This window comes from Balaenoptera acutorostrata, chromosome 2 (assembly GCF_949987535.1).
Source record: "Balaenoptera acutorostrata chromosome 2, mBalAcu1.1, whole genome shotgun sequence".
Taxonomy (NCBI): Eukaryota; Metazoa; Chordata; class Mammalia; order Artiodactyla; family Balaenopteridae; genus Balaenoptera; species Balaenoptera acutorostrata.
In genome coordinates, this window is record NC_080065.1 from 124454192 (window position 1) to 124480041 (window position 25850).

The following is a 25850-nucleotide window of genomic DNA, read 5'->3' on the forward strand; positions in this document are numbered from 1 at the left end:
AAACAAACTTTATACTCTTAGGAGGTAACATAAGAGAATATCTTTATACATTCAAGGCAATAAAGAGTTCCTTAAAATATAAAGAAAGAAACTATAAACAAAAAGTGGTAATTTTGACTTTCTAAAAATACATTAGAATGTCTATAACAAAAGGCAACATAAACAATGCTAAAGGGCTTCCCTGGTGGCGCAGTGGTTGAGAATCTGCCTGCTAATGCAGGGGACACGGGTTCGAGCCCTGGTCTGGGAAGATCCCACATGCCACGGAGCAGCAGGGCCCGTGAGCCACAACTACTGAGCCTGCGCGTCTGGAGCCTGTGCCCCGCAACGGGAGGGGCCGCGACAGTGAAAGGCCCGCGCATCGCGATGAAGAGCGGTCCCCGCACCGCGATGAAGAGTGGCCCCCACTTGCCGTAACCAGAGAAAGCCCTCGCACGAACCGAAGACCCAACACAGCCAAAATAAATAAATAAATAAATAAATAAAGTAGCTATTAAAAAAAAAATAAATAAATAAAGATAAATTTATAAAAAACAAACTTTATACTCTTAGGAGGTAACATAAGAGAATATCTTTATACATTCAAGGCAATAAAGAGTTCCTTAAAATATAAAGAAAGAAACTATAAACAAAAAGTGGTAATTTTGACTTTCTAAAAATACATTAGAATGTCTATAACAAAAGGCAACATAAACAATGCTAAAGGGCTTCCCTGGTGGCACAGTGGTTGAGAATCTGCCTGCTAATGCAGGGGACACGGCTTCGAGCCCTGGTCTGGGAAGATCCCACATGCTGCGGAGCAACTAGGTCCGTGAGCCACAACTACTGAGCCTGTGCATCTGGAGCCTGTGCTCTGCAACAAGAGAGGTCGCGACAGTGAGAGGCCCGCGCACCGTGATGAAGAGTGGCCCCCGCTCGCCACAACTAGAGAAAGCCCTCGCACAGAAACGAAGACCCAACACAGCCAAAAATAAATAAATAAATAAATTAATTAATTTAAAAAAAAAAGAAAACTTAAAAAAAACCAAAAAACAATGCTAAACAAGTCATATACTAGAAGACATTTGCTATGCATATAACTGACAAAATATTAGTATACAGATTATATATAATAGACATGAAAATATACACACTATATGTAAGTATACAGATTGTATATATTTTAAAAACACTAAGCAATAAACAGAAGACTCAATGGAAGATCAGGCAAAAGATGTGAAGAAGTAATTCAAAAAAGTGCAGCCCTGATGGCACAAACAAAAAATTTACTCATCAAAAAAAGGAAGCGGACCTCCCTGGTGGCGCAGTGGTTAAGAATCCGTCTGCCAATGCAGGGGACATGGGTTCAAGCCCTGGTCCGGGAAGATCCCACATGCTGCAGAGCAACTAAGCTCGTGTGCCACAACTACTGAGCCTGCGCTCTAGAGCCCATGAGCCACAACTACTGAGCTTGCGTGCCACAACTACTGAGCCCATGCGCCTAGAGCCCGTGCTCCGCAACAAGAGAAGCCACCACAGTGAGAAGCCCGTGCACCACAATGAAGAGCAGCCCCCACTTGCCGCAACTAGAGAAAGCCAATGCACAGCAACAAAGACCCAACACAGCCAAAAATAAAATAAACAAATAAACAAATTTAAAAAACAAACAAAACAAAAAAACCCCCAATCAATATAATTCACCATTTAAAAAAAAAAAGGAAGGGAGGGAGGGAGGAAGGAAATTTCTGAACAGTATATACAGTATGATTCCAATTATGGGGGGGAAAATGTACTCAATCTCTATAGAAGTCAGGGAAGAATGAAATAAAAAGAAGGATGGGATACAATTTCACATCCATCAGATTGGCAAAAACTTAAATACAAACATACATCCATACAGACACACACAGATATGAAAACAGATATATATGATAAACTATAAAAAACAGATATGATACACACAAAATTGAGAACAGTGGTTACCTTGGGAAGAAGAAAGGGAAATAGAAAGGATTACGAAAGGGTCTTCAACTATATCTAATATTTTATGCCTTTAAGAAATCTTAACCAAATATAGCAAACTTTAGTTTATTAAATCTGGGTAGTGAGTATAAGATTTTCTAAACTCTTTATGTTTGAAATATCTCATATTTTTAAAATAATATGAAGAAAAAATATTTATATACTCCTGGTGTATAAACAGCTTTATATGTGTCATAAGAAACAGAAACTATATAGATTAACAATTTTGTCAAAATAAACATTTTTAACTTCCATATAGACAAGTACAATGGTGGGGAGGGATGGACTGGGAATTTGGGGTTAGTAGATGCAAACTATCACATTTAGAATGGATAAACAACAAGGTCCGGCTGTATAGCACAGGGAACTATAGCCAATCTCCTGGGATAAAACATAAAGGAGAAGAATGTAAAAAAGAATGTATATATGAGTATAACTGAGTCATTACGCTGTACAGCATAAGTTAACACAACATTGTAAATCAATACAATTTATACTTCAATAAAATTTTTGTACAAGTACCATAAGTAAGGTTGAAAGAGAAATGACAAACTTGGAAAAAATATTTGTAACACAAAAGGTTAATCCCTAAAATATAAAGAGCTCTATTGTTTCAACAATGTCTGGGGCACAAATTGTTCAACAAACTAATCCTATCAATGCATGACTCCTTTGAAGGAATAGTTTCTGAGGTCCCTGTTTGATGTTTGTTCTCACCCTGGAGGGTTCCTCCCAACTATCTTACTCCCTGGTTCCTTCCTGCAAAGTAGCTGGTGTACAATCTAGCTGGTGCCTCTTTGTAAAATCCATCAATCTCCTCCCAGCTGCCTTTTAACACAACCTCCACTGTTCTTTTTTTCTTTTTTTTTTTATATCTTTATTGGAGTATTTACAATAAATACTTTGCTTTACAATGTTGCGTTAGTTCTTGCTGTACAATGAAGTGAATCAGCTATACGTACACATATATCCCCATATCCCCTCCCTATCCCATCCCTCTAGGTTGTCACAAAGCATCGAGCTGATCTCCCTGTGCTATGCAGCACCTTCCCACTAGCCATCCATTTTACATTTGGTAGTGTATATATGTCAATGCTACTCTCTCACTGCGTCCCAGCTTCCCCTTCCCCCCGTGTCCTCAAGTCCATTCTCTATGTCTGTGTCTTTATTCCTGCCCTGATACTAGGTTCATCAGTACCATTTTTTTAGGTTCCATATATATGTGTTAGCATAGGGTATTTGTTTTTCTCTTTCTGACTTACTTCACTCTGTATGACAGACTCAAGGTCCATCCACCTCATTACAAATAACTCAATTTCGTTCCTTTTTATGGCTGAGTATTATTCCATTGCATATATGTGCCACATCTTCTTTATCCATTCATCTGTCGATGGACATTTAGGTTGTTTCCATGTCTTGGCTATTGTAAATAGTGCTGCAGTATCCTTAGGTTTGAACTTCTGCACACTCTGTTGCAAATGAAGTCAGTTCCATTGGGAGGAGATGAGGAGAGATCTGTTTTATGGCCTCACTTCCCCCCAGGCAAAATTTGAGCCAGGGCTCTAGAGCTGGAAGTCAGAACAATGACAAGCTTCTGAGTGACACTCCTAATCCAGGAGTTGAGTGCTCAGTGCATTGGAGTACAGAAGCCAGCAGTGGAGGTTCTGTCAACTTGCCTCTCCCAGCATAGAACGACCACCTCATGAGCCAGGGAAAAGATGAATGGGGTCCCAGGATTCTCAGTGCTCCACACCAAAGGCAGCGCCTTCATTGCACAAGTGGAGATTGGACAGAAAAAGGGAACACCCACTCTGGAATGTGCTCAATCACAACTTAGCTTTAGCTACAGGTAGCTCAGGGGAGGATGAGAAATGATACCTTTCTGCTCTTCCCAGGAAAGAAGCCCTCCAACTGGGAGTTGGGGGTAGAGGAAGTCCCGCATTCCTGGCTGCAGCAGTTTGGAGTAGAGTCTCTACCTCACTGAGCTGGAAGTGGGGAGGGAAAAAGCTGTCTTGGTTCAAATGACAAAGACTCTTGCCTTTCTTACCAAAATTTTGTAGATTTCAGTGAGTAGAGGTTTCTTTATTTGCTGTTTACCTTTAGGACCATTTCCAGAGGTTTTATTTTTTATTATTTTTAAAAATAATTTTCACCAGTCTCACTGGTGGGAGTGGGTCAGCAAAGCTCCTACTGTCGAGCCGAAATCAGTCTCTCCTATACCTTTTAAATGTTTCATGACAATCAAGTATATGCTCTATAAAACCAGTAACACTTAAAAAGATAAAAACAGAGAAAGAGAGAAACTGAGGTTGGTAGGAGTTAAGAAGAAAGTAGGAATGCGATATTTAGAAAAGCCCAAGCTGACTGCCTCCTCATCAGACTCTGTAGTTCCACTCTTCTTTTTCCTCAAAGAGATAAATTACTTTCTTTCCAGTAACCTCGGGCCATGAACAGGCACTTAATGAGAAATCTGGCAGACTTGAAATACCTTCAACTTTAGGGAGCATGGCGGATTCTTCCTTAAATCCAGATGTCTAATGGGACCAAGAAAGAAATGTCACAGACAATGGAACTGTGATGGCAATTACTGTCTAGAATTGATGAAAATGGCATCAGAGCATAGTTCTCAGGCCAAGCAACTAGGCTAAGAGTACTCAGGGCACAACTGTTTTCCCTCTTTTTGCCAAGCACCACTCCTACTACTTTGTAGCTCATCTGTCATTTCTCTAGCTGTTTTCATAACTCCAGTTTTCTATAGTTTTGCTATGTTGTTAGAAATGTATATTTTCTTAATCATTCTGCTTGGGATGCAGTCAGATATTCCTGAATCAGAATACATGCCTTTCATCAATTTCGGAAAAGTATTAGCCAAACCTCTTAAGATATAGCTTCTCCCACATTCTGTTTATCCTTCTGGAACTAACATTAGGCCTTTTCATTCTATTCCCCATGTCTCTTTACCACTTTTTAATTTTTAATTTTTTCATTTCTGTCTCTTCATGCTGCACTTTGGGTAATTTCTTCAAGTCTATACTCCAGTTCACTTAATTACTCTTCAGCTGTGTCTGACTAGTTATTTACCTTATCTACTGAATTCCTAACTGCAATTATCGTTTTTTTCCTTTTGTCTCCCTCCCTCTTCCACTTTCAAACACTCTTGAGCTTACATTGAGCCCACCTGAATAATCCAAGATAACCTCCCTATTTTTTAATTTATTTTTTATACAGCAAGTTCTTATTAGTTATCTATTTTATACATATTAGTGTATATATGTCAATCCCAATCTCCCAATTCATCCCACCACCATCACCCCCCACCACTTTCCCCCTTTGGTGTCCATACAGTTGTTCTCTACATCTGTGTCTCTATTTCTGCCTTGTAAACTGGTTCGTCTGTACCATTTTTCTGGTTCCACATATATGCGTTAATATCCAATATTTGTTTTTCTCTTTCTGACTTACTTCTCTCTGTATGACAGTCTCTAGGTCCATCCACATCTCTACAAATGACCCAATTTCATTCCTTTTTATGGCTGAGTAATATTCCATTGTATACATGTACCACATCTTCTTTATCCGTTCATGTGTCAATGGGCATTTAGGTTGCTTCCATGACCTGGCTATTGTAAATAGTACTGCAATAAACACTGGGATGTATGTGTCTTTTTGAATTATGGTTTTCTCTGGGTATACACCCAGTAGTGGGATTGCTGGGTCATATATTAATCCTATTTTTAGTTTTTTAAGGAACCTCCATATTGTTCTCCACAGTGGCTGTATCAATTTACATTCCCACCAACAGTGCAAGAGGGTTCGCTTTTCTCCACATCCTCTCCAGCATTTGTTGTTTGTAGATATTCTGATGATGCCCATTCTAACCGGTGTGAGGTGATACCTCATTGTAGTTTTGATTTGCATTTCTCTAATTATTAGTGAGGTTGAGCAGCTTTTCATGTGCTTCTTGGCCATCTGTATGTCTTCTTTGGAGAAATGTCTATTTAGGTCTTCTGCCCATTGTTTAATTGGGTTGTTTGTTTTTTTTAATATTGAGCTGTATGAGCTGTTTATATATTTTGGAGATTAATCCTTTGTCTGTTGATTCGTTTGCAAATATTTCTCCCATTCTGAGGGTTGTCTTTTCGCCTTGTTTATAGTTCCCTTTGCTGTGCAAAAGCTTTTAAGTTTCATTAGGTCTCATTTGTTTATTTTTCTTTAATTTCCATTACGCTAGGAGGTGGGTCAAAAAAGCTCTTGCTGTGATTTATGTCAAAGAGTGTTCTTCCTACGTTTTCCTCTAAGAGTTTTATAGTGTCTTACATTTAGGTCTTTAATCCATTTAGAGTTTATTTTTGTGTATGGTGTTAGGGAGTGTTCTAATTTCATTCTTTTACATGTAGCTGTCCAGCTTTCCTAGCACCACTTATTGAAGAGACTGTCTTTTCTCCATTGTATAACCTTGCCTCCTTTGTCATAGATTAGTTGACCATAGATGCGTGGGCTTATCTCTGGCTTTCTATCCTGTTCCGTTGATCTATATTTCTGTTTTTTGTGCCAGTACCATATTGTCTTGATTACTGTAGCTTTGTAGTATAGTCTGAAGTCAGGGAGTCTGATTCCTCCAGCTCCGTATTTTTCCCTCAAGATTGCTTTGGCTATTCGGGGTCTTTTGTGTCTCCATACAAATTTTAAGACTTTTTGTTCTAGTTCTGTAAAAAATGCCATCAGTAATTTGATAGGGATTGCTTTGAATCTGTAGATTGCTTTGGATAGTATAGTCATTTTCACAATACTGATTCTTCCAATCCAAGAACATGGTATATCTCTCCATCTGTTTGTGTCATCTTTGATTTCCTTCATCAGTGTCTTATAGTTTTCTGAGTACAGGTCTTTAACCTCCTTAGGTAGGTTCATTTCTAGGTATTTTATTCTTTTTGTTGCAATGGTGAATGGGATTGTTTTCTTAATTTCTCTTTCTGATCTTTCGTTGTTAGTGTATAGGAATGCCAGAGATTTCTGTGCATTAATTTTGTATACTGCAACCTTACCAAATTCATTGATTAGTTCTGGTAGTTTTTTGGTGGAATCTTTAAGATTTTCTATGTAGAGTAGAAAATCATATATCCTGCAACTTTACCAAACTCACTGATTAGCTCTAGTAGTTTTCTGCGGGCATCTTTAGGATTCTGTATGTATAGTATCATGTCATCTGCAAACAGTGACAGTTTTACTTCTTCTTTTCCAATCTGGATTCCTTTTATTTTTCTTCTTTGATTGCCAATGGCTAGGACTTGCAAAACTATGTTGAATAATAGTGGCGAGTGGGGACATCTTTGTCCTGTTCCTGATCTTAGAGGAAATGCTTTCAGTTTTTCACCATTGAGAATGATGTTTGCTGTGGGTTTGTCATATATGGCCTTTATTATGTTGAGGTAGGTTCCTTCTGTGCCCACTTTCTGGAGAGTTTTTAATCATAAATGGGTGTTGAATTTTGTCAAAAGCTTTTTCTGCATCTACTGAGATGATCATATGGTTTTTATTCTTCAATTTGTTAACATGGTGTATCATGTTGATTGATTTGCATATATTGAAGAATCCTTGCATCCCTGGGATAAATCCCACTTGATCATGGTGTATGATCCTTTTAATGTGTTGTTGGAGTCTGTTTGCTAGTATTTTGTTGAGGATTTTTGCATCTATATTCATCAGTGATATTGGTCTGTAATTTTCTTTTTTTGTAGTATCTTTGTCTGGTTTTGGTATCAGGGTGATGGTGGCCACATAAAATGAGTTTGGGAGTGTTCCTTCCTCTGCAATTTTTTGGAAGAGTTTGAGAAGGATGGGTGTTAGCTCTTCTCTAAATGTCTGATAGAATTCACCTGTGAAGCCATCTGGTGCTGGACTTTTGTTTGTTGGAAGATTTTTAATCACAGTTTCAATTTCAGTGCTTGTGATTGGTCTGTTCATATTTTCTATTTCTTCCTGGTTCAGTCTTGGAAGGATATACCTTTCTAAGAATTTGTCCATTTTATTGGCACAGAGTTGCTTGTAGTAGTCTCTTAAGATGCTTTGTATTTCTGCGGTGTCTGTTGTAACTTCTCCTTTTTCATTTCTAATTTTATTGATTTGAGTCCTCTCCCTCTTTTTCTTGATGAGTCTGGCTAGTGGTTTATCAATTTTGTTTATCTTCTCAAAGAACCAGCTTTACAAAAAAAAAAGAACCAGCTTTTAGTTTTATCGATCTTTGCTATTGTTTTCTGTTTCTATTTCATTTATTTCTGCTCTGATCTTTATGATTTCTTTCCTTCTACTAAATTTGGGTTTTATTTGTCCTTCTTCCTCTAGTTCCTTTAGGTGTAAGGTTAGATTGTTTATTTGAGATTTTTCTTGTTTCTTGAGGTAGGACTGTATTGCTATAAACTTCCCTCATAGAACTGCTTTTGCTGCATCGAATAGGTTTTGGATCATCGTGTTTTTGTTGTAATTTGTCTCTAGGTATTTTTTGATTTCCTCTTTGATTTCTTCAGTGATCTCTTGGTTATTTAGTAACGTATTGCTTGGCCTCCATGTGTTTGTGTTTTTTATGTTTTTTCCCTGTAATTTATTTCTAATCTCCTAGCATTGTGGTCCAAAAAGATGCTTGATATGATTTCAGTTTTCTTAAATTTACCAAGGCTTGATTTGTGACCCCAGATGTGATCTCTCCCTGGAGAATGTTCCATATGCACTTGAGAAGAAAGTGTAATCTGCTGTTTTTGGATGGAATGTCCTATAAATATCAATTAAATCTATCTTGTCTATTGTGTCATTTAAAGCTTGTTTCCTTATTAATTTTCTATCTGGATGACATGTCCATTGGTGTAAGTGAGGTGTTAAAGTCCCCCACTATTACTGTGTTACTGCTGATTTCCTCTTTTACAGCTGTTAGCAGTTGCCTTACGTATTGAGGTGCTCCTATGTTGGGTGCATATATATTTATTATTGTTATATCTTCTTCTTGGATTGATCCCTTGATCATTATGTAGTGTCCTTCTTTGTCTCTTGTAACATTCTTTATTTTAAAGTCTATTTTATCTGATATGAGTATTGCTACTCCAGCTTTCTTTTGATTTCCATTTGCATGGAATATCTTTTTCCATCCCCTACTTTCAGTCTGTGTGTGTCCCTAGGTCTGAAGTGGGTCTCTTGTAGACAGCATATATATGGGTCTTGTTTTTGTATGCATTCAGCCTGTCTGTGTCTTTTGGTGGGAGCATTTAACCCATTTACATTTAAGGTAATTATCGATATGTATGTTCCTATTCCCATTTTCTTAAATATTTTGGGTTTGTTTTTGTAGGTGTTTTCCTTCTCTTGTGTTTCTTGCCTAGAGAAGTTCCTTTAGCATTTGTTGTAAAGCTGGTTTGGTGGTGCTGAACTCTCTCAGCTTTTGCTTGTCTGTAAAGGTTTTAATTTCACCATCAAATCTGAATGAGATCCTTGCTGGGTAGAGTAATCTTGGTTGTAGGTTTTTCTCCTTCATCACTTTAAGTATATCCCGCCACTCCCTTCTGGCTTGTAGAGTTTCTGCTGAGAAATCAGCTGTTAACCTTATGGGAGTTCCCTTGTATGTTATCTGTTGTTTTTCCCTTGTTGCTTTTAATGACTTTTCTTTGTCTTTAATTTTTGTCCATTTGATTACTACGTGTCTCGGTGTGTTTCTCCTTGGATTTATCCTGCCTGGGACTCTCTGTGCTTCCTGGACTTGGGTGGCTATTTCCTTTCCCATGTTAGGGAAGTTTTCGACTATAATCTCTTCTAATATTTTCTCAGGTCCTTTCTCTCTCTCTTCTCCTTCTGGGACCCCTATAATGCGAATGTTGGTGCATTTAATGTTGTCCCAGAGGTCTCTTAGTCTGTCTTCTTTTCTTTTTATTCTTTTTTCTTTATTCTGTTCTGCGGTAGTGAATTCTACCCTTCTGTCTTCCAGGTCACTTATCCGTTCTTCTGCCCTAGTTATTCTGCTATTGATTCCTTCTGGTGTATTTTTCATTTCAGTTATTGTATTGTTCATCTCTGTTTGTTCTTTAATTCTTCTAGTGTTTGTTCTTTAATTCTTCTAGGTCTTCGTTAAACATTTCTTGCATCTTCTCAATCTTTGCCTCCATTCTTTTTCTGAGGTCCTGGATCATCTTCACTATCATTATTCTGAATACTTTTTCTGGAAGGTTGCCTATCTCCACTTCATTTACTTGTTTTTCTGGGGTTTTTTCTTGTTCCTTCATCTGTTACATAGTCCTCTGCCTTTTCATTTTGTCTATCTTTCTGTGAATGTGGTTTTCGTTCCACAGGCTGCATGATTGTAGTTCTTGCTTCTGCTGTCTGCCCTCTGGTGGATGAGGCTATCTAAGAGGCTTGTGCAAGCTTCCTGATGGGAGGGAGGGACTGGTGGTGGGTAGAGCTGGCTTTTGCTCTGGCAGGCAGAGCTCAGTAAAACTTTAATCTGCTTGTCTGCTGATGGGTAGGTGCCTCCAAAAAGGGTTTATATTTGTTTCTACCAGTAACCTGGAAATTCTGCCAATTTGGAACTACCTTAAAAAAAAAAAAACAACTTTTTCTTACAGAAATTTTCATCTATAGACTAAAGTACAGAGAATGGTATAATAATCCTTCATGGATCTGTCACTCAGCTTTAAAAATTATGAAGTCATGACCAGTCTTGTTTCGTCTATATCCCCACCCACCCACTTCCCCACTTCCTCCAGATAAGCATAAAGCAAAACTCAGACATACTATCATCTTACCCATAAATGATTATGTTTCTCTAAAATGACTCTCTTTTTAAAAAACACAACCACAATACCATTTCACATTAAAAATGTCTAACAGAAACTCCTTAATATTATCAAATACCAAGTAATTATTTAAATGGCCCCAATTATCTCACAAATTTTTTTAACATTGTTGATTTGGTCAGGCTCTAAATACAGTGTAACTGGTTGATATTTATCTTAGGTATCTTTTAATTTACTGGTTTCATTCCCTCCATCTTTTTCTTTCTTATAATTTATTGTTGAAAAATCCAGTAGTTCTACAGTTTCCAACATTCTGAACTTTGCTGATTACATATCCATTATATCATTTAACATATCTGCTGTCCCCAGAATTTCCTTTAAATTCGAAGTTGGATCTCAATCAGATTCAGATTTGATTTCCTATCAAGACAACTTCATGGGCAGTGGTGTCTACTTCTATCAGGAGGCATGTCAGAGTCAGGTTCCCTAATAAACCAACTCATAAGATTTGTGGGCAAGAGGTTTACTAGGGACTATTCTTGGGTACAATACCTCTGAGGGATGAGGGAGGCAGGATTAGGCCATGGGAGAAGCTGAGCTGTGATGGCAATTGCAACAGAAGGCTCAACTGATCCCACAGGGAGCTCTGGAGCTAGGATGGTCTTTCAGAGTTGTTTCCTTTGAGGTAAGGGTGGAAGCACTTTGAACCCCTACTCTGTGTCATCTGGAAGCAGGCTACCCCCAGGAAGGGGACATAACCTTGAGCAAGGCAGCTCCCTTCTGGATTAATTCTTGGAGGAACTGAATCATGAGCCTTGAGTAGCCAACACTCCCAGACCTGGGGGAATAAATGCTTTGGTCCTTAAGGGATAACTGGATGTACACCACATCATCCACAACAATGCAGATAATGTTTGATTGCCTTTCTTTTGCAGCCATTGATGATCACTGATCATTGCCAAGGTCCATTAATTCATTAAAGGTTACAGAAAGGTAATATTCTAACTGCATCACTCTTCCTTTTTTAGCTAGAGTTTCTCTATAAAGATAAACTTGCCCTCAACTAGTTGAGTACACGGAGATTCAGTTCATATTGGAAAGGCAAGATAAACAGAAAATGCTTTATTGTTTCTATTTATTTGCTATTTTTGATTATAAATTGGTTGCTACCCAGCACTCTTCAAAAATGACCAGTGAAGTTTAATTTGTTCTTTTAAGTATCATGATGGGGACTTAAACTTGGGGATTTAAACATACTTGATTTGCTTCAATTCACTGCAGTTATTATCCTTCTTGAAACTCCAAGAGCCCCATCTATGGTCAATGGGAACCTTTTCACATTGAACCCTGAGTCCTTTACACAAGACCCAAGTAGTCTTTGAGAATGTCCTTGCTTTTGATTATGACAAGATATCCAGGGTCATTTTACAAATGTTTTACTCCAGATTTGAAATGAGCTATTTCTTTAAGAAATCACAGTTCCTTTTAGAGGAAAATGCTATTTTAGAGGGAAATGTTATTTAGAAAATACAATCTAGGAGTCACAGTTGATCACTGTTATCAGGTTCATCTTTTTCTCTAGATCCTTTCAGTGGACAGAGCTAAAAAAAATACAGTTTTTTAAGAAAAAATTCATCATGAAATCATACTAATACTTTCAATCCAAAATCAGGACTAAGAGGGATTTTACCCAATATTCAATTTTACATCAGTATCTCCCTTCTGTCACGTTGAAAATCCTGGTTCTCAGAGAAACCAGCATAATTATTCATCTGCTTTATCCCACAATACACATAATAGTCTGAGAATAACAACACCAACATTTCCATCAACAATAAGATTTCTGAAAAGTTTTACAGATTTTTTTGTCTTTAAAATACATCCAAATTGGGATGTATAGTCAAATTACTGCATTGTAAAATCACATAAAAGAGTTCCTCCCTGTGTGATTATCCCACCAATTCTACAGACAGCTAGATTCAATTGTTTCATCTTGTTCTCAATTTTTATGAAAAATATTTTTTGTAATTATTTTGAGTTTTTAAATTACATAAAATATCTGCATGATCACAAAGTCTATCTCCCTATAGCATTTATCCTTCATTTTTTAAAAATATAAGCACATGCACATGCTTAATAGCAGTTTTTCATAATTTTCTCTACCTTCTTTTTTTTTCATTTAACAAAATAGCCTGGAAAATATCACAAGAGAAATATTCTGTATTATACAAAAACATTCTTAAATCTTTTCTATAACTCTATAGCACTCCATGGAATAAATTATGTAATTTATTCAATCAATTCCCTGCTGATGGACGTTTGGGCTGATTCCCATCTTTGCTATTACAAATAGTGCTATAATGAATAACCTTGAGCTTACATATGTTTTTTCATATCTTTACCAGTGTATTATAGAGGTAGAATTCTAGAAGTAGGAATAATATTTCAAATGGTAAATATATGTGTGCAATTTTGTTAGATATTGCCAAATTTCCTTCTGTAAGGGTTGTACCATTTTAAAGTTCTCCCACCAGTGTATAAGAGCCTATTTCCCCACAGCTTCATAAACAGAATATGCTATCGACTTTTGGACTTCTACTATCCTGATAGGTGAAAAACAGTATCTCAGTGTAGTTTTAATTGGTCTTTCTCTTCTTATGAGTGAGGTTGAGCATTTTTTCATATGGTTAAGCCATCTACATTTCTTTTATTCCGCAAACTGTGTGTGTCTATCCCATTTTTTTCTATAGGGTTATTAATGTGCTTACTCTCTAATTTTAGGTGCTCTTTATATATATCGGAATATTAATGTTATATCTGTAATATAAGTTGCAAACATTTTTTCCAGTTTATTATTTACCGAGACTATTTCAGACTAAATTCTCAGCTTAGAGATTTTTAGGCCACAAAAAGAGTATGATTTCCAGCCCAAATGCACTCAAGGGTGAAGAATTTTCTTGGAAATTTTTCTACCTTCCGTTCAAAGCCAAAATGCCTTAATACCTCCTTTCGAGTAGAAGATTTTCATTTTTCTAATTCTCCCTTTCATGGGCTGAAATTTTCGTCTTCTGTCCCCCAGCTTAACGCCTGTTGGTATCAAGAGATTTTGGCCACTAGGGAACGACAAGTGTCCTGAGAACAGATATAACTTTCAGCATTCTGTATCTCTAAGAATTTGTGCTTTCCATTATATTTGTCTTTGAAACTTCTCTCAATTTCTTGCAGGACTACCACATAAAGAATACGTTGAGACTTCCCTGGTGGGGCAGTGATTAAGAATCCACCTGCCAATGCAGGGGACACAGGTTAGTGCCCTGGTCTGGGAAGATCCCACATGCCACAGAGCAACTAAGCCCATGCACCACAACTACTGAAGCCCGCGTGCCTAGAGCCTGTGCTCCGCAACAAGAGAAGCCACCGCAATAAGAAGCCCGCGCACTGCAACAAAGAGTATCCTCAGCTCACCGCAACTAGAGAAAGCCCGCACGCAGGAATGAAGACCCAATGCAGCCAAAAATAAATAAATAAATTTATTTATTTAAAAAAAAAAGAATATGTTATTTATTTCCCCTTTAGTTATGCAAAGCAGTGGCCCTACAGTTTCTTATCAGCTGAACTGAGCATTTAAGGAAATGTTTATATGTTACAGATCCAGCATCTTCAGGTATTCTGAACCAAAAATGCTTTTTGGGAAATGTAAACCACCATTTGCTAGATACAGAAGTCTTCCAATTCTGTTTTGCTTTGTTACCTATTGTTTAAATTTTAATTACAAATGTAATACACACTCACTGGAGGACAAATAGAACAAAACAAAAAATTAAGAGCTTCCCTGCTCTTCCTGGCTTCATTCCTCCCACTGATTTTTGGTGATTTCAGCTTTTGTGCTGGACCATTTAGTTTGTACCATGAAATGCTCTAAGCAGCTACATGAAACTTACCCTCTATAATGTGTTCTGGGTACCACAGACCCGGGTACTAGCTTCCACTCTCAAGCAACTATTTTATTGGGAAAACAGAGGAAAGAACTGGCATACATAGAGAATTAGATATATAAAAGAGATAGTTTAGGAGTCCAGACAACAAATGCTAATAAAGTTGAAAGGAAAGAACTTTGTGGGCTGGAGTTATGCAGGGAAGAAATTAAAGAGGAGGTAGTAAATAATGAAAAAATCTGAAAGCAGCCACACAGAGGATCTGGAGGAGGCAGGGGAACATTACAGAGATAGATTCAAAAGAAATGCAGAAGGGACAAGTTCATTAAGTAAAGTGGTGCTTCCCTCCTCAGAATGAAGCCTTGGTTTCTTCAATACTCAGGGTAGCTGGTCAGGCTTAGATCTCATTTTCCATTTGTCATTAATTGCCATTTGAAAAAAGAAACCAGACTTTGAATGCAGCTTTAAAAGCTATAAGGCTATCCAACTGCCCAGGCCAACCTGGTTAATATGCTAATTAATTTATGAGATACAAAATGGTTTGAGCACCTCCCTGTCACTGGAGGAGTGTGAAAAATTAGGTCATGGAGTCAAGAGGTCAGAACTAGTCCTAGGAGTCGCACATGATCTTTTATTCAAATTCTGGCATTTAAAACATCTGACCTCATCCCAACCTCTAACCTTATATTTTCTGGGCCTTCAGCTGTGGGGCGGGGTGGGGGGTAGGAGTGGGGAGTGCTGCTTCCATGGCCTTAGATTTTTAAAGGGTCAAGATAAGGTATCTGAACCATCCACTATTACATCATTAATAAAGACAGCATTCTCTACTCAGCCCTCATATGCTATCCGAAAAACATTTCATTTCCTAGGTATCACTTTATTCTTTCGTTGTTTCGTTATCATTTCCTAGCACTCAATGCTAGGTCCTGTGCTATATACTGGGGAGACAGCAAGATTAAGATAGAAAATGAATCCTACCCTCCTTGTACTGTCTAACAGGGGTTATCAACAGGTAACAGGTAATCAAACAAATATTTAATTGCAAATTGAGATAAGTGCTATGAAGAAGCAAGGGTATTTAGGTGTGTGTGGTTTTTTTTAACATCTTTATTGGAGTATAATTGCTTTACAATGGTGTGTTAGTTTCTGCTTTATAACAAAGTGAATCAGCTATACATATACATATAGCCCCATATCTCCTCCCTCTTGCGTCTCCCTCCCATCCTCCTTAGAAGCAAGGGTATTTAAAAGGAATTTTAAAGATGTGAGAGAAATTTTTGAAATTTATTAATATGAATATGTTCAGAAACAAGTAATAGAATAATGACTAACATTGTTTTGTTTTCTGTTTTTTTAAAAAAGACTATCTCTCACAACAAAAGTATGGAAGTAGATGGTTCCAAAACCGGTATAGTAGCTAAACTATTCATAAAGGAGCTAGTCTCCTGTCCTTCCCCTCTTTTATCCTCCTCAACATGTTGCCTTGTGCATCTCATCTCACTGGTCTAAGCCAGCTGTAGCTCCAACAACTGTAATCATGGCAGAAAGAAGTGGACAAGGTCTCTTTACTATCTTTCTTTTTATAAGAGAACAAAATCTTTCCCAGAAGCTTTCCCAGCAAACATCTCTTCGTGTCTCATTGGTCAGAACTGAGTCACATGTTTATCTCTAAATCAATCTACATCCACAGAAAATGGGATTACCATGCTTGGTTTAGACTATTCAGGGCTCATTTCCTAGCATTGGGAGAGGGAGTCCCCTCCCTAAATATGTTGCTGCCCTCACAATATCAAGGTTCCTTAAAATGGATTTATAAAAGGGAAATCTTTGTTTAGTAGACAACAATCATGAAAATAAAAATCCATAGGACTCGGTGACCAAGTAAACAACTAAATAGAGAGAAAGAAGACTCAAATATCACTCCAAAGTTTCAAGTTTTGGTAACGAAGACAATCATATGGCCAAGAATAGATAAAAAGAGAAAGTGGAAGAAAAACCTAGTTTATGAGACAGGCAAAATGAATCCCACTTTCTTCCTCTTGAGTTTGAGGTGCAATGACACAGTCTGGTAGAAATGGAGGAAAGAACCTGAGGAGAAAGACTGGACTTAGACATTGGAGTCATCCACAATGAGGTAGAATTTGAAACCATGGGAATAGGTAGGACCACTGGTGAAGAAAATGAGGAGACAATAAGGACAAGGCCATAATAATCTTGGTGAATTAGGAGACAGAAGATGATGATTAGGAGATAGAAGATGATGTTGTCATAAAAAGAAAAGGAGAGGGAATAACTAATTACAGACATCCAAGACCAAGGGACTACAATCACATGGCAGCCAAGAAGTAAAGTTTCCAAAGGAAAGCAGTGGTCGACATTGTTAAACGTTATGGAGATATCAGTAATGCAAAAATACTATTGAAAAATTTCAGGGATGGTATCTCATGTGCACTTATTGGATCCCTTTTTGTCTACTCTTCCAAGAAGTTTGGAAAGGAAGGCTGGCAGGGGTCAGTGGATAAGTAAATGAGAACATCTGTGGGCTAAGAGGAAGGAGCCTAGAGAGTGGCAAGAGAGTGAGGAACACTGACGGCGAAGGGGAGAACAGGAGGGTGTGCAGAGGTTGGAGATCACGACAAGGATAAAAACCACATTTAAGAGGAGAGATGAAAATGTGAAGACATGATGGAGGTGGGCAGAGAACATGAAATGTTGGGGAAAAAAAGGAAACAAGTTTCGAGATATCTAGTGGATGACAGTAGTAAAGGTAAAGGTCAATGGAATTAAGAATGCTCCCCAGCAAACTCACAAAAGCCATCAGGAAAGACAGAGAAGATACAGATGAGCACTGAAATTCACTGGGATGGCAGGAAAGAAATCTGGAAATTGGAGGCCAACCGATGGAAACAGGACACAATGATTTGACACTGGCCAAATGGTTAAAATTAATTAGTAAAATATCAGTGGGAAGAGTACAACGGAGAAAACTAGAGAACCAACGAAGCATGGGGTGACAGGGTGAAGGTCAGCAGTGGGGTAAACATTCATTTTATAAAGAGATGTATGTAACTCAATATTTCCTAAGGAGGTTCCAATGAAGATGTCGAAGACAGGGTAGAACGTAATCCTGTTCCAGGGATCCATCATAAGAGGCCACAATCACACTATGACTGATAGCACATGTACCTCCCTTTCTGTACTAGGCATAGGTTCATGACACACTGCAAACTACAGACAGTTCAAACGAAAGGACTGCATACAGTGAGAATTTACAAGCCTATGGAATTGCATAATAATTCATACATATGCATGTAAGAATGTGAGTTACTAAAGATGGATAGAGAACACCAAAAGTGACTGAGGGAGGGTCATGAGAACAGCAAAAGCCAGTGATCCCTGGGATAAGTATACCAGTTTCTTGATAATTTAACTCCTGACAGTTAAAAGGTAAAGGCTACAGATAGGGAGATAGAGGAAAACAAAAGGAAGCAGCCAGTTAGCTGAGAAGTGAAACCAAAACCAGTTTACAGAAGGCTGCATGACTTCTGAAATTCACAAGGCCTTTCTGAGTCTTCCCAAACACAGAAACACAAATAACTTGCCCGGGATTCCAGAGACTTCTCATAGGCCAGACTGTAGACAGACACACACAGGTGCCATCATGAGATGAAATCAGGTCACAGAAAGATCACTGAAAATATCTGACTTGAAGAAAGGAGAGAGGGAAGGAGGGAAGGAGGGAGGGAGAGGGAAGGAGGGAGGGACAGGGAAGGAGGGAGGGAGAGGGAAGGAGGGAGGGAGAGGGAAGGAGAGAGGGAGAGGGAAGGAGGGAGGGAGAGGGAAGGAGAGAGGGAGAGGGAAGGAGGGAGGGAGAGAGAAGGAGGGAGGGACAGGGAAGGAGGGAGGGAGAGGGAAGGAGGGAGGGAGAGGGAAGGAGAGAGGGAAGGAGGGAGGGACAGGGAAGGAGGGAGGGACAGGGAAGGAGAGAGGGAGAGGGAAGGAGGGAGGGAGAGAGAAGGAGGGAGGGAGAGGGAAGGAGGGAGGGAGAGGGAAGGAGAGAGGGAGAGGGAAGGAGGGAGGGAGAGGGAAGGAGGGAGGGACAGGGAAGGAGGGAGGGACAGGGAAGGAGGGAGGGAGAGAGAAGGAGGGAGGGAGAGGGAAGGAGGGAGGGACAGGGAAGGAGGGAGGGACAGGGAAGGAGGGAGGAACAGGGAAGGAGGGAGGGACAGGGAAGGAGGGAGGGACAGGGAAGGAGGGAGGGACAGGGAAGGAGGGAGGGAGAGGGAAGGAGGGAGGGAGAGGGAAGGAGGGAGGGACAGGGAAGGAGGGAGGGACAGGGAAGGAGGGAGGGAGAGAGAAGGAGGGAGGGACAGGGAAGGAGGGAGGGACAGGGAAGGAGGGAGGGACAGGGAAGGAGGGAGGGAGAGAGAAGGAGGGAGGGACAGGGAAGGAGGGAGGGAGAGAGAAGGAGGGAGGGACAGGGAAGGAGGGGGGGAGAGGGAAGGAGGGAGGGACAGGGAAGGAGGGAGGGACAGGGAAGGAGGGAGGGACAGGGAAGGAGGGAGGGAGAGAGAAGGAGGGAGGGACAAGGAAGGAGGGAGGGAGAGGGAAGGAGGGAGGGAGAGAGAAGGAGGGAGGGAGAGGGAAGGAGGGAGGGAGAGGGAAGGAGGGAGGGAGAGGGAAGGAGAGAGGGAGAGGGAAGGAGGGAGGGAGAGGGAAGGAGGGAGGGACAGGGAAGGAGGGAGGAAGAGAGAAGGAGGGAGGGACAGGGAAGGAGGGAGGGACAGGGAAGGAGGGAGGGACAGGGAAGGAGGGAGGGAGAGAGAAGGAGGGAGGGACAGGGAAGGAGGGAGGGAGAGAGAAGGAGGGAGGGACAAGGAAGGAGGGAGGGAGAGGGAAGGAGGGAGGGAGAGAGAAGGAGGGAGGGAGAGGGAAGGAGGGAGGGAGAGGGAAGGAGGGAGGGAGAGGGAAGGAGAGAGGGAGAGGGAAGGAGGGAGGGAGAGGGAAGGAGGGAGGGACAGGGAAGGAGGGAGGAAGAGAGAAGGAGGGAGGGACAGGGAAGGAGGGAGGGACAGGGAAGGAGGGAGGGACAGGGAAGGAGGGAGGGAGAGAGAAGGAGGGAGGGACAGGGAAGGAGGGAGGGAGAGGGAAGGAGGGAGGAAGAGGGAAGGAGGGAGGGACAGGGAAGGAGGGAGGGAGAGAGAAGGAGGGAGGGACAAGGAAGGAGGGAGGGAGAGGGAAGGAGGGAGGGAGAGGGAAGGAGGGAGGGAGAGGGAAGGAGGGAGGGACAGGGAAGGAGGGAGGGACAGGGAAGGAGAAAGGAAAGATGAAGATGCCAAAGGCATCAGACTCCTCCCTATCTTTACATATCTTCTTATGCAAGAGCCTGACCTGCCTTGCACATGGGCAACAAAAACATGGGCAGCAGAAAATGAATGTGTGTGTGACCCATAATGAGTGTGAATAATATTTAAAAAAGGGAACAAACTATTTCAGTGGCCATGTAACACTGAGTGGCCACGTCAATTACATTTATGTCAACTCTTTCTTCTTGATCTTGGATTAATTGCTTCACATTTAACACCACGGAAGAGATCTCTCCGTCCACAGAATGTATGTGGAGGCCTGATGAAGCAATTAACCCAGGTAGGCAAATAAATACCCTCATGAAGCAGCAAAGTTAACACCAAGAGATATATGTGGTAGAATGCAAGCTCCTAATAGAAGAGAAAATGAGGAAGACAAAGGTCTGCACTGTAAAAACAAAAGAAAAAGAAGTGCCTTACAGTGAAAACTCAGAGTAAAAAGGACACACGATGAACATGATGATATACCCCACATCACTGACAGGTACTTTATAAGCATTTTCACAGGACTTACTGTATATTATGTTCTTTCATATTCATTCAGTCTTATGAAATGCAGAGGAAACCTATTATTGCTTCTAGCTAACAAATGAAAAAGGTGAGGCTTAGAAAGGTGAAATCCCTTGCCCATAGGCAAACAACCAGGAAATGACAGAGACTGGACTTGAACCTAGATTTTCTGACTCTAGGTACAGTGGTCTACCTAGTCCTCCCAAACAAACATCTGGACTGACTGAGCAATATTCTTCCTCATCAGCAGAAAACTGGAAGGAATGATTTCTAAACAAGATCCCCAAACCATGAGACTCCATGATTCCAATGTGCTCACTACCCCTTGAATGCCTTCTTGACAAAGAACAAACTCACACAATCACTTTGTATGTGCACATATGCATACACGCATGCTATGTGTATGCACACCTGCATGCTGAGGGCAGGTAGGGAGCTGCGGAACAAATACTTAGGACATCAAGAATAAATAATGAATAGCAGACTAGACCACTGAAACCTGCCTCTCTGCATAGAAATACTTTTACCTTGCATCAAGTTCCTCTTTGCATAAAACACTGACATTTTCATGATGTTCAGGAGCCTGCTGTTGGCTTCCAAAAGCTCTGGCACTATAACATGCTGTCACTGTAACTGCCCTCCAGTGAGCCATCAAAATCCTGACTAGAACATTTTTGAATACAGCAGTTTTCTTGCCACCAAAACACTAAATTGCAATATTTTATATTTATCTCTATTTAAATTTTAGTGATGCCACATAAATGTTAACACGGTCTTACACTAATACAATCACGAAAAAGTCTTAATAACACTACATATTGGCACAGACCCCAGATGAGTTATGGCTTGCTAAGCAGGCCCAAAGCATGCTTCTCAAGTCACTTAACCCCCCTTAACTAAGATGTGACATCAAGATGTTCCCCCATGAAATGTGTTTCCGGAAGCAATGGCAAAGTATACATAGAATAATTTGTTCACATTCAAAGTAGAAAGAAAGTACTTGGGATTACAGAAAAGCTTACCCAAAAGGGTCTGGGGGAAAGAGGTTAATAACGTTTGAATCAATTATTTTATGGCGTGAGAAACAAAAAGTGAGCCTCAGTAAGTTCTCAAGCCTCTAAAGCCTTATGAGGATAAGGACCTTAACTTTTCCAGGGCTGAAATCACAGCTACCAATGACAAATTCACAGATTCTTCACCTTTCCAGTAGGCGCACAGGCAGTGATATCCCTGCCTGGCTCTGGTAAATCAGAGCAAGGGAGATATACCCTGGAGTCCACAGGACAGCCAGGGGTTGAAGATGAGGCAGGTAAGCAATAAGGGAAACAAAGGCTTGCAGTGCCCTCAACCTCTTCCCACAGAACAATTCTTCCAGCCTTCCTAGCTTTGCCCCTCAATTTACTAAGAAAAGATGCTTAAGTCTTTGAGAATGAGAGGGCATCAGACCGATACTCTGATTAAATAAAGATAAGCAGAGATGAAAGGCAAAGGAAATCTTTTCAAAACAAAGATTCCTGTCCATCAACAGAGGAATGGATAAAGTAGATGTGGTACATATATACAATGGAATATTACTCAGCCATAAAAAGGAACAAAATTGGGTCATCTGCAGATGTGGATGGACCTAGAGACTGTCATACAGAGTGAAGTAAGTCAGAAAGAGAAAAACAAATATTGTATATTAACGTATATATGTGGAATCTAGAAAAATGGTACAGATGATCTTATTTGCAAAGCAGAAACAGAGACACAGTCATAGAGAACAAATATATGGATAACAAAGGGGAAGGGGGTGGTGAGAGGAATTGGGAGATTGAGATTGACATATATACACTACTGATACTATGTATAAAATAGATAACTAATGAGAACCTACTGTATAGCACAGGGAACTCTACTCAATGCTCTGTGGTGACCTAAATAGGAAGAAAATCCAAAAAAGAGGGGATATATATATGTATAGCTGATTCATTTTGCTGTACAGTAGAAACTAATACATTGTAAAGTAACTATATTCCAATAAAAATTAATTTTAAAAAAAGATTCTAATGGTAAAAATGTTCAGAATAGCCTTTTTCCTACATCACCACAATCCCTGCATGCAAGTGAGGCAACACTTAATAGGAACCACACGTGCCCTTAAAGCAAGAATCAGAATACTGGTTCCTGCTGTAGAGGAACAAATGGTCCTAGGAACAGATTTTCAAAAACAGAAGGAACTATAGCTCCAATGGACCAACTACAGCTTGAAGACATCTTGACGTTTTTAGGATGAGTATAATGATGAGGTACTCATATCTCTTTCTGCATCCACTCTTTAGAGATGCTCATTTCTCTTGCCTGATCGGTCTTCTAGCATAAGCCAGGCTAACTGAAATTTAAACAACTCCCAATCCAGAGAGTGTGATAATCTGACTGCATGTTGATTGGTTCCAGGCAACTAGGGGAAGACACATTTCCCCACAAAAGGCCCTCCTTGGTCAGGTTCATCATTTATTCATCACCAGAGTAGCTTTACTGCCAAAAGGATCAGCTCTTGGAGTTCATTCCCCTTCCTCTCAACTACCTATGGTTGGTCTAACTTCTAACTAGCTTTGAATAAAACAGAGAATGTGACCTAAAATATGTTATTAAATGTCCATACAGGGCTTCCCTGATGGCGCAGGGGCTGAGAACCCACCTGCCAATGCAGGGGACACGGGTTCGATCCCTGGTTCGGGAAGATCCCACATGCCACAGAGCAACTAAGCCTGTGCGCCGCAGCTACTGAGCCTGCGCTCTAGAGCCCGTGAGCCACAACTACAGAGCATGCATGCCGCAACTACTGAAGCCCACGCACCTAGAGCCTGTGCTCCACAACCAGAGAAGCCACCACAATGAGAAGCCCGTGCACTGCAACGAAGACCCAACACAGCCAAACATAAATAAATAAATAAATAAATTTTAGAAGTCCATACATATAGGATGAGGGGGAACCAAGAGTCACAGATGGTGACAACATGGGTGAAAATTCTTATCTACTTGGAATAAGGGCAGAATCAAATTCTTACTCTAGTTTCAATGGGATTACACTAAACTGTGGATAGAGATGTGCATGAGTTCAAATGTAACCTTCTTCCAGGCCAGTCAGGCCAAGAGTAAAGCTAGAGTTCACCTGAAGGGTCCAAAGGATCCTGGCCAATGGGATGTCCATCCATGCTGCTCACCTGGAAAAGGCAGCCCCCAGCACAAACGCAGCATACTCCTTCAGCAGGGGTTCTGTGCTGTTCAGCCCATTGATCACCACTTGAAGGCCACCGAAGGAAAGCAGGTCCTGTGCATTATCCATCTGCAACAGAGGCACTGCTTAGTACAGTACAGACATCAAGGAAAGAAGAGCCTTTCTTTTGGTGACTACTGAAGAACAAACCAAAAAATCAAGTAAAAAGTGTCGGTGGCCTTTCTAACTAGGAAAGGGTTTGTAAAAACAAACTAAATTTTTAAATAATCTTAAATTTGAGAATTCCTAATTCACCTAACGTGATTTATGAGCACGTGCATGGGAACTGGCAGAAATGGTACCTAGCAATTGCTTATGCCAAACATGTCCTGGAAAATTCTAATACCGTAATGAGTCACAAGCTTACTCGTAATGTACAAGCTGTTAACACAAAGATCTGGCGTCATCAGCACTAGTAAATGGCACTATGCTTCCTGTTGGTGTCCAGCCTCAACGTGGGCAGTGGAAGCAGCAGACACTTTTTAAAAAGCTGATTTTTAATTAGAAATCAGGGACTGTAATAGGAACTCTGTTGTAGGGAAAGGGCTGGAAAAGTGCTAGGAGAAGAATAACAATAGTACGCTTCTCTTCCCTCTTCCTCACTTTATAGTCTAAGGTTGACTGAATCTAGTCTAAGGTTGACTGAATCTGAGGACACTTGTGATAAATCTGCACAAAAGTCTCTCTCTCAAAAGCTTTAGCCTAGGTCTGTGCTACTCACTAGTGGCTATTATTGGACAGTGCAGAACATTTCTACCATCCCATAAAGTTCCTTTGGACAACACTGGTCTAGGCTATACTTAAGGTCCAAAGCCCCAAGTCCAGACTCTGTCTCTTTTATTCTACAGGGAATCTCATTCCCCAAGCTTCATTGGTATCCTGGAACAAGAAAACTCAACTTCCTCAGAAAGGTCACTGGATCCTGTTTTCCCCATGCAGTAGCTACAGTCTCCCTTGAAAATATCTCTGTTGCTATAAAAGCTGTCTCTTGTCTACATGCTGATCCCACTCTACAAATCATCAGGAGAACTCAGGAAACTAGAGCCCAACAACAATGTGACTACTACCCACTTTTTTCCTCCAGATGCCACTGAGCCCTTTCCTACCTGACTGTATCCTTCCAAACTGGAAGATGGCTCTAACGGAGAAATCCAGTTTGAAGGGCTATATTTGACTCTGCCTATGTTTTTGGAGAGGTCTAGCCTGTTTTTACCACTTAGAAGATCATTCTTAAACTCAACCACAAGAGCAGGGGTTTTTGTCTTTCTGTCCACTGGTATAGGTCCAGTGATTACAACAGTGTAAGCATATAGTTAAGTGTTCAATAAATCATCATTAAACCAATGAATAAATTTGATCAGAAAAAGATGTTACTGAAATAAACTCCACTGTGAGTAAAAAAGGCAATCTGGTATATGTGTGTCAACAAAATGAGTGGGTCGCTTGTACCACAAACCTAAAGAGATGGCCAATCCATGGCCTGAAGTAAGCATGGAGTCTGCTCTGTCATAAGGTCCCCAAGCCAGGGTTGGCATTTGTCTGCTCTAATATGTCCTTATGAAGAGGAATGATTTACTGGGCCATAGCGCGGCTAACTAGGAAGACTCAGAGCTGGGTGCTTTGCTGACATAAGCACAAATAATATGGGACTTCCCTGGTGGTCCAGTGGTTAAGAATCTGCCTTCCAATGCAGGGGACACAGGTTTGATTCCTGGTTGGGGAACTAAGATCCCACACGCCACAGGGCAACTAAGCCCGCGTGCACCGCAACTACTGAGCCCACGCACCACAACTAGAGAGAAGCCCACGCACCGCAACAAAAGATCCCGCATGCTGCAACTAAGACCCTACGCAGCCAAAAAAATAAATAATAAATAAATAATACTTACTGAGTCTTCCTTCCTCACATACTCTGATTTTAAAATCTAAGAATTCACTACCTCTCCTTTGATCTTCCTTCCTCCAAGTTTTCTAGATATAAAACTCTGGCTCAGAGTCCTATAATTCC

The 25850-nt window shown here is 40.4% G+C and overlaps 1 protein-coding gene across 7 annotated transcripts in view; it reads right to left on the reverse strand.

Annotated features, from left to right (window-relative positions):
* The window catches only part of SIL1 (SIL1 nucleotide exchange factor), a 314302-nt gene that overhangs the window by 50644 nt on the left and 237808 nt on the right, over positions 1–25850 (reverse strand). For all 7 annotated transcript variants that reach the window (XM_007172237.2, XM_057540342.1, XM_007172240.2 and 4 more), the window contains exon 7: positions 23790–23911. In XM_007172237.2, coding sequence (XP_007172299.2) covers positions 23790–23911 — 122 coding nt within the window. The remainder of the gene's footprint in view (positions 1–23789; positions 23912–25850) is intronic.